Source organism: Cavia porcellus, unplaced genomic scaffold, assembly GCF_034190915.1.
Source record: "Cavia porcellus strain 051 isolate PalLab524CR breed Dunkin Hartley unplaced genomic scaffold, mCavPor4.1 scaffold_13, whole genome shotgun sequence".
Lineage (NCBI taxonomy): Eukaryota > Metazoa > Chordata > Mammalia > Rodentia > Caviidae > Cavia > Cavia porcellus.
The window spans coordinates 25,718,450-25,728,727 of record NW_026947496.1 but is presented as its reverse complement, the minus strand read 5'-3'; the positions used below and the strand labels follow the sequence as shown (position 1 = coordinate 25,728,727).

General features: G+C 37.0%; 1 protein-coding gene across 1 annotated transcript; it reads left to right on the top strand.

The window, feature by feature from the left end:
- Positions 1 to 2,748: 2,748 nt before the first annotated feature.
- Positions 2,749 to 9,839, top strand: Prl (prolactin). The gene is made up of 5 exons (NM_001195109.1): positions 2,749 to 2,816; positions 5,114 to 5,289; positions 6,354 to 6,461; positions 7,478 to 7,657; positions 9,511 to 9,839. The coding sequence occupies exons 1-5, from the start codon at positions 2,798 to 2,800 to the stop codon at positions 9,700 to 9,702; spliced, it is 675 nt and encodes a 224-aa protein (NP_001182038.1). The 5' UTR covers positions 2,749 to 2,797; the 3' UTR covers positions 9,703 to 9,839.
- Positions 9,840 to 10,278: the final 439 nt, after the last annotated feature.

The window sequence follows — 10,278 nt, the reverse complement described above, 5'->3', positions numbered from 1 at the left end:
GTTCAGTGCATCCCAGAATCCATCCTGCTGTCATTTTCAGTTGCAAAATGCATAATTGGGATAGATGTATGTCACACTTGGAAGAATCTCCTCACTGGTCCCCTAATTGTGGGTTGAGGCCTATAAGGGACATATATTCAATTTGACTCCTCAGTCCAAATAATGGAAAATAATTATTTGGAATCTTTAAATCCATAAACAACATGCTTTCCATCATCTGAAAGTTTTTTGAAGACAGTTCCCTGCTATGTAGATTAGACTATGCATGGTGTAACAATTTTAAAAACTTTTTACACTCTTAGTTTCTTTCACCCTTTAACAGCCTCCACCACATCTTACAGTACACAGTTCTCAAGTTAATATGGGACTGATTCCATGTTGTGCCATGAGTGACAGAAAAATTAAAATTACTCCAAATTTTAAAATAAGAAAAATAAAATAAAACACACATTCTGTTCCTAACTAGGATTGAAAACCAATGTGATAGCAGTTGATGTTAAAAATTAAAGCCTTCCAAAAAAATTAATGCCTTCCAATAAAGACAGCAAAATTGCTTATTAGTTTCACATACCAAAAATAACATGAGAACTTTAACATCATTTTAGCTATTATTTATTCAGCTACTTGACAGAAATCAGTCATCAGCTCTCAAAGGATCACAAGCTTTCAGACCAAAAATGGCAAACAATGGAGTTTTCCACACAAAAGCAAACGAAGCCATTCTTAGTGAATTTCTTTATAAGTTCCAATTTAAAGGTGCTATAGTTTGATAAAGAAACAGACCTGCAAAAGAGCACACGCAAGTATTCACGTGAAAGCAGTAACACATATAGTAGAAAAATAGGACAACCATGACTTTTAACGTGAAATACGCTTTTTACATTATTTAGGTATTGCAATCTCCTGCTCACAGGAAATGTGAGTCTGCAGTGTTGCAAGGAAGCACGCAATAAATTTTACCTCTCTGCAGTCCAATAAATCAATTGACCTGCACTAAATAAACACAACTCAGGTTTTCTTAGATTATTCTTATCCTGGCTATCTACAAAAGTTGTAGCACCTTCATATTTTAAGAGTAAGTTGTCAATGTCAGTTCTTATGGTGGATTTTCCTATCCTTCTGTTTCTGTTAGAGGAGGGGAATGTAAAATAGCATTAAGCCTTCTTTTCCTGCTAATTCAGATGTTTCATTGTCCAGGGGAAAGAGCAGATATCCAGTAAAAGTGTACAGAACCTTGATCCAGATTTTAAACTGACAGTGACAATAAATCACCACACAATGTTTATGATTCGAAATCTAGCATTGCTTAAGTTAAGGCAATTAATTAAGAGCTCATTCCTCAGAGATTTTAGTTTTGCTTAAGATTTCCAGATCTCCATAAAAGGGTTTAGTTAGATCATTGCTATGCCACATGCATGGTACTAACAACTATGGAAAAAGAAAATGTCATAATAACAGATTATTTTTTAAAATTACCTTGTCCATCTATCTACTATCAGAGACAATAAAACTGGAATTAAAGGTCACAAGCTGCTGCAGATGCATGGACTTAAAAATTAGAGAAAGTCACCACCAATTTCATTTTTATTCATTATAATCATTTCACTTAGTCAATCTCTATGAGGTGAATGGAACTTTTGATTCTCTGAACAATGAATTTTTGCTACCTTTCCGCAGAGTGATTTAGGGTCAGAAAGGTCAGCCTGATCACAAGTTAATTTTAGTTTATCTATCTCTATCCTTCCAAACAGTGGAACTAATTGCCTGGAATGTTGATTATTACATCCTCTACAAGAAGACACACACAGAGAGAGACAGAGACAGAGACAGAGACAGAGACAAAGAGGCAGACAAAGAGAGAGAGACAGACTGGCATACTGTGTTGCTTCCCCAAAATAAACTCTCTAAAGACAATGGTGTTATCTTGCACATCTTAAACATGGGCTCACATCAATATATGTTAAATGATATATTTCCCTCTCTTCTTCACACCCTTACCCACTCCTTTTGCATCAATAATTCTTCCTGAACCTAACTTGGCCATAGAAAAATTACTTCTTTGTATCATTTGTGGTTAGCTTCTCCAAATCTGTTCTTTGGTCTGTAACTCATGAAAATAATATAAATTTACATATACGTTAAAATCAAAAGCAACAAACAGATGAAAATACATATTATAAAACAAAGTACCACATAAATATATTATTTTAAAGAGGCTAAAAGGCCATAAGTAAAAGCAAAATGATGAAGGAAATACAGAATCGAACACAAAACTGAAGATCCTACTTTTTCAGTCTATTCTATACTTTCTGGTATGCAGTACATAAATTTTGAAACTTTTAATTCACTTAGCAACTTGAGCAAGAAATTTATAATTGATAATATATGAGAGTATTTCCTAAGTGAAATACAATGCTATATATTTAATAAACTGCCAGGAAATACAGGTAAATTTTAAAGTAGATGACTTCTATAGTTTTACAGATCCTGTAATCCAACCTGGTCTCCAGATTTCACCTTTATCATTTCCCTCATTTCCTTTTGGTCTAATTAATCAGAATCCTTCATTTCTAGCCAATGTGCCTTCCTGAATATGAATAAGAAATAAAATACCATTTGATGTTTGAAATTATGGGAGTAATCTCAGTGACGGAAATAGAGGACTAGGAAAGGGGAAGAGAATGCCTGATTAAATATATTCATGAAAATGCCAAAGGTTTATAAAGCCGACATGTGAACTTGGACGTGAGACTGCTAGGCCTTCTCTGGTGAAGGTACACCCAGTCTGGTCATCACCATGGACGGCAAGAGACAAGGTATGTGCAACAAGCCAGCAAGGTGCTGGCTTCAACGCTGCTGGGGGGGGGATTACTGTGAAACTGTAGCTAATAGCAAGAAGTCTGGAGTTTGCAGGGTTTAGGACTATGTAGTTATTACTCTGGAAAGCGACTGCACAGAGTACAATAAGATAGTCGAGAGGTTCTCAAATGGGAGACTCTACCTTCTCCATAACAGTTGGTAATGGCCAGAGATCTTCTGCATTGGCTTAATCAAGATGAGTGAGGCTTGGGGAGCGTGTTATTGGTACCTAATGAGTAGAGGACAGTGTGCTGGAAGCATTCTCAGGTGCACAGGACAGAGAAATTATCCTGCTCAAAAAGCCAGGAATGCTGAGATTGAGAAACTCTGGACTAGAATAAGGCCACAAGGGTCAATGGGTTCAACTTATGAGAACTCTAGAAGGCAGAAATGAACACATTCTGCTTCTCTGGGCTCATGTGTATTGACCAATTTGAATCAACTTGATGAAACTTTTCAGTGTCCAAGCCATAAGAAAAACAGCAATGGCAAATGTGTGAGTCTTATACTGATTTTTCAGTTTGGTTCAAGCCAAATGACTTTTCCAAACAAAAAACAGGCTAGTCCTAAGTAATCGCTTTTACTTTCTTGGTGACATTTATAAGAAAAATGAATTAGTAACAAGCATAAAATTTGTTTATGAAAAGAAAGAACAAAAACATTTGTCTATTTTATCTTATCTCAGGCTGTGAAAATCCCTCAGATGACAAATGTACAGATAAATTTCCTCAGCATTAAAGAACATTTATCCAGTTATGAATTTTCCTAGAGCTGTTGTTCTAGTTTCTCTATCTCTAAATCACACTTCATTTACACCTCTACATAAAATACCCATTTGACTACATTATGTTACAATAACATACACAAAGTAAATTTTTTGAATGATATAGTTTTGGAAAAATAAAAGCATATAATAAGAATCGTCTGACATTTTTAATTTTAAAGCTGAAAAGTTTACTACAGTCAGTAGTAAAAAAATTTTAGGTGTGCTTAGTGTTGTTAGGTATATGTTTAGGTTTATTAATACATAAATCTTCAATATTTGCTTAGGTTTGTCAGAGATCTCTAGAGTTATTTATCAAAGATTCTGTGGAATTCTGCCTTCTGACTATCACATTTTCATATCAGAAATTCTTCAGTAGTGTCACTAACGGTGAAAGGTGATTTTAATTTGATCATTATTTCTTTCCTGTTGCAAATGTAAATTATAGATAGGCTACAGGTCTGTTTCTTTCTGTCTACTGACATAGCAAATGGATGAAACTACCCCAACGGCTGTCAAAGAATTTTAAAGTGGGAATTTTATAGAGCAGGGAAAGTAGATAGAATCAAGCCTCTAAAGGCCACTGTTATCCTACCATCAAACAAAAATGTTTTCATAAGTTACAGTAGCAACTGCTGCAAACATCGTGCCCAGGACTGCTGAGGCAGCCCGATGTGCACAGTCGCATCCCGAGAGCCCATGGTCGTGCATGAGGTGCAGCCGAAGTGCACAGCCCACAGCACGGGTGCTCAGCCTTCCCCGCCTGCTAATAAAAGGAGCTGAGGAAAATCACTTCACCTCTCTAAGCCTGTGTTTCATCAATATAATTTGACGATAATAGGAAGGCCCAGTCTGTCGCCCAAGGCTATTGTAAAGCTCAAATTTAGGAAAAAAACTAAAGGTTTTGGCAACTGTCAAGCAAATGCATAGGATTATCAAAGAGTGTTAGCAGATCCAGGTCATGGCATCATTACATGTCAGGATTCTCTTTATTCTCAGTATTAGCAACCATTTAATCATGTTTTTGTTCTTATCAAGCATGAAGATTTAAAAAAAATAAACTGTGATGTTCTTGTTATATCAGTGTCCAAAAGGCAGATATTAAACACTAAGTTAAAAAAAAATGACAAACTCCTGGAGAGTCCAATGGCCAAAAATCTACAGAAATTCCTAAGACATTAAGCTATTTTAAGAGAATGACTTAAACACTCTGGATCAGAATTAATTTATGCTGAGTGTTTGTAAAGCCCAGAAGCATATCCTCGGACCAACACAAAAATGCACAGAGTCACTCACTTCTCAAACTGTATATCTGTGCAAATCTAAATGCACACTGTGCAAGGTGTTGATTCTTCCTTTCCCCAGCTATTATAGCAGCAAATCATAGGCAGAGAGCAGCGGGGCGAGATAAGTTGTCTCCAGGCAGAACTGCTTTGGGCAACTTCTCTGAACAGATTATCTCAGAGCTGTTCATGTTCTTTGTTTAAGCAGGATCACTCTTATTGCTGCTGCTTATGTCAAACCTGCTCCTGTGCAAGAACGTGGCTTCCCAGCCCATGTGTCCCAGTGGGTCTAGCTGCCGGGTGTCCCTCCGAGACCTGTTTGAGCGTGCCATCATCCTGTCCCATTACATCCACAGCCTCTCCTCAGAACTTTCCCAGGAATTTGTAAGTGGCTCGCTTTTTGCCTTTTCCCAAAAAGAGCCTTCACATCAACAATTAGGCTGTACTACATTTTAACCATGAAAATCTTATTAAGCAAATTCCAAATAATGTATCTTAACATCATGTTATTGGCATCAGCCAGTAAAAAGTGGAACAAGGAAAAATTTCGTGAAATCTCATTCAGTAAATGTAATGATTTTAAATTTTTCCCTTAATTTGTTTTAGTTTTAAAAATGTAAACATTTGAAACAAATCACTCTTAGGTGGCTCAAGGCCAGCCTGGGCTACATAAGCAAGTTCAAGGCTAGCCTAAACTACATAGTGAGACCCTGTCTCAAAAAGATAAGTGGTAGACAGATGATAGATAGATAGATAAATAGATAGATAGATAGATATTTATATTGTTCTTTTTACTCACTAGGCTGTCTTTTATTCCCCATTTTCAGTTTGCTATTTTCTATCTTCCAGATCTTCCCAGAAACTCCTTTAAAATTTCAGTTTTTGCGTTGTTTTTGGTTATGATCTCAAATGATTACTTTGTAGTTGCTAAAATGTTTGTTTCCTCTTTTGCTGACTTATTTTGTCACAATGAAAAATTCCGCATTTTGAATTTACAATGGACTTGATAAAATACAGGTGTGTGTAGTAAAAGGCAAATAAATTAAAGTTATAATTTGTACTTATTTAAGGAAGAACATCAGTTTGGACTCACAGGAAACAAGAGATTAAATAGACAAATACAGATGCATATGCACACATAGTTTTGATATTTTTAGTGTTTGCTTCCTAAAGAGTAACTCATAGGAAGGATGAAAGAGACCATAGCAAAGAAGAAAAAGGTTGGGAGGTTAGGAAATTAGTTGAATAACAATGAGATTACAGAGATAATGGAGGAGGGGTAAGTAAAGAGGTTACCTTATAAATTCTTTAGCTGCAATTTTTCTGTAGCATTCTTTTTTTTAAATTAACATCCATCAAGCGGATTACTATTCTGGTAATGGATTCATTGCTTTCAATTCCCAAACCACAACTAATTGAATTAATTGAATCTTCTTCATCATTTCCAGGATGCGCAGTATTCCCAGGGCCCAGAGTTTTTTACCCAGGCCATGAGCATGTGCCACACCGCATCCCTCTCCACTCCGGCTGGCAAGGAGCAGGCCCATCAAATTCACGTGAGTCATTAGCCAAGGCTCCACCAGCACAACTGAGGCAGTACACTGGTTTTGCCAGGCCACAGGTTGTAGAAGGCACTCTGATGGGTGGCCATAGCAGTCGCATCACAGGGGGAGACATGGTGGAAGAGTAAGCCAACAGAGAAAACTACATTAATGTGTTGATAAACTGTACACAAAATCAAAACGCTAAATACAGGTTGCACTAGATCCATAAATTATCCGTGCATACATCACTGCAGCCCATGCCTTGTACTTAGGATTGTGTATATTATACGTAGGAATAGGAAATTCCTATTTCCTAGGTAGGAAAGTTTGAACCAAACTGGGTTAAAGAGACATTCATGTATATATGTAAGAAGTGTAGATAGAATTTTATTTATTACAGGTGCTTCCTGGCTCCTGCGCTGGCAACCTTTTGCAATGCTGACCGCTGCCTTCTTTAGCCATCTATTCTAGTCTTCAAGACTCTCCTGCTCTGCTTTTCTTCTAATACTGACTGCTTTGTTCTTTACTCACTTCTGCCCTCTCCTATGTCTTACCTGAAAGTCACCCCCCTGCATGTCCTACACAATAGTACGTCATCATTCTCCCAGATGTAACGTTGGCTTCTGCTCTGACAACAAAGTCTACATATCAAACCCTAATCATTTTTCCAAGCTCCAATTTTTATCAATATTACATTTCTCTTTGATTCCCTGGCATAAGCCATCTCAACGTGATTTTAAATAAAAATAGAAATTCAGAGGGAAAACAAAATTGAATACTATTGATTAGATCCCTCATTATAAGAAGTGGTTATTTCAATTAGTTTTGTGTGTTCATTTTACTGTAGCAAACTGTAGGCCAATGGCTTAAATTCCATCTTTCTGAGGTCTCTCATCTACTGAAGAATTTTACATATACACAGGAATATCAAAGAAATATTTGATTTCAGCCCCTCTGAGCAGAGATGCATGTACTAACCCAACTGTCTCTCATTATTTTAATATCACTGCTGCAATCTGGCTGTTTAGCAAAAAGACTTTGTCATCCTGGTCATCCACTTGCTGCGCTCCTGGACTGAACCACTGAGCCACCTTATCATAGAAGCAAATCACCTGCCAAAAGCCCCGGATACTCTCATAGCAAAAGCCATGGAGATTCAGGAACAAAACCAACGACTTCTAGAAGGCGTAAAGAAGATAAGCAAGCTGGTGAGCAACTTCCGGGTCTCCCATGGTTTTTTCCTTCTATGGTGGGACATGTTTCAAAATCCCTCACTGCAGGAATGTTTAGGCTAATGTTTAGCTTCGTGGGGCTAGATAGTTACGTGTTTCCCTAAGAAAGACAATGCGACATCAGTACTTGCAAGTGAACTATTCTTTAAATGTATCTCCGGATACCTGCACCAAAATTCTGGTCAGATTCTTTCCTTTAACTCTTCTCATCAGAGAAGAGTAGGGAGAGAGAAAGGAGAAAATCAAAATCAGGTCATATGTTCTTCACATCCTATCCTACCCTTATCTAAAGGAGACTGAGCAGGCCACAGCATCAATACTGTCCCAAAGCACTAGCTTTTATAGGCTCACAAAAGAAGTTTCCTTTTCTGGAATGCTCCCCATTTTATAATGTATAGAAAGCTAGCCTAAATTTCTTTTGCTTGGAGTTTCTGAATCAAAACTTGCATCATTATATTTAATCTTCCCAAATAGTTTGTCATACCTAGATTGAATTAATATTTTCAATATGTATCTCTATTCAGATAGAACAATTTCAACATTAGTGAGATAACAGCAGAATAGCTTTTGAAGTTCTGAGAAGTAATGGATTATCTAAAGGAAAATATATGATTATAGAAATAATAACAGAAGCAATTTTATATTTCTCTCTTTATATCCTAAATATATGTTATCATGTGTCATTTTTGTCATTTTCATGGTAGAAGACTACCTTCAACACAAAGAAAATATTAACCCAGGAACATAAATAAACACCTTAATTTTCAAGTTATTTTCTTCATTACCAGGAGCCGACTTCCGAAGGTCACTACTCTGACGCATAATGCTTTGTTTTCTGGTCCTCTTTCCTACAACTTACCCATTCATCTTTGTTCATATCATAGTATCTTACACAGTAAATTTTGTCTTAGAGCCTTAAGTACCAAAAATAAAATAAACAAAAAGCTGAATGCAAGGTAACAAGTATTCAAGTTCAGCAGATGAAGATCTACAATTATAGCAGATCTGTACATAGTAGCTCTCGAAATCAGCTGCTATAGAGACACAATTGTTACCAGGACACCCAGCTTGCAGAGGCCCATAGGTACATGGGGACCTCTTTCTAACTGTGCAGAACTTTGCTAAATCAATCTCACCCCAATCCTACCCTGATCTTCACCATGGGAGGCTGCTGCCTGAACCCTCCCCCTCGTAGGTGCTTTCCCCAGCAATTTCTGGGGTGTCAAAGGAAAGCAGATGCTCCTCATGGTAACCTGGAGAGAATTTTTCCTGGGTCAAATGAGAGACTCCTGATCTTCAGTCCTGACTGAACTCTCTGAGCCTTAAAGCATCAAATGCAGTTCTTGCCATCTCTAAAGTTTTTGATACTGACGTTTTATGGAGAATAGATTTAGTTCAAAGCAACAGCCAGATAACTGGTGAACTATATTAGAAATAAAACACAAAGGGACCGTGAGGGACAAGTTTCAGGAAATGTAAAAGCTCCTAATGAGAAAACAGAAGCTAACCTCCCACTGCAGCTTCTTCAATGCAACGTCTATATTCAAGCAGCAATTTTCTGATTCTCCACTTGTGTACTCCTGCAGAAACATACTTCACTTGCATATCAGAAAAATTATACATGTGTCCTGTTTCTAGCTTTTAGATGACTAATAGAGTTATGATACATTGGCAAGGATACATGAAAACTAATGACTTTGGCTAAAGTTTTATATTTCCATCTCTTCCTCAAATCTTAGTGAACAATTGAAAAAAACTAAGATAAACAAATACAAATAATACAAAAACAAGCAACATGAATAATAAGTGACTGTCTTTTTGTTGACTAGGTTGATCCAGAAATCATAGACAATGGCGACTACTCTGTCTGGCTGGGACTTCCATCCTTGCAGTCAAATGATTTAGAATCGCGCCTGTTTGCTTATCATAATGAGTTCCGCTGCCTGCGCAGGGATACACATAAGGTCGACAATTATCTCAAGTTCCTGAAATGCCAAATCGCCTATGATGGCAGCTGCTAACTAAGCCTGTATCCATTACATCTATTCCTCCAGCCTTGGAAAGCTTCTTCTAGTTTTATGGCATTTTAATGCATGCTTGGGTGTAAGGGTATAAAGCGATCCTTCTTTTAAAAAGAATAAAAACTCTGTAGCATTGTCAAAATCTTAAGTCAATTTGTCAAGTTTCTTTGTTCACTTAACAGAAAGGCCGAAGAAAATCCACCACCACGTTTGAGAAATTTGTATCGAAATTTGTCACAAATAACACAACCACCCTTGCAAAAAAGACAACGAACAACTTTAGAATCATGGTAAATTAACATGGGTCAAGTTATCAGAAAGTACTAGATTAATCATTCTAACCATGCTATAAAGAAGAGTGAATTTTCAGAACTCTTTATGAAAACCAGCCACAATTCTGTGTGCTAACTTTCACAATGTTTTGACAGACAATATAAGTTCTATTCCAACGGCAGTACCCCAAATAGCATGAGATTACTGAGCAGTCTAAACACACAAACATGAAATGGCTTTAGATTTCTCTAACAGCTGTCTTTAACCATGCTCCAGTGCATTCCCATCTCCTTAGCATCATCC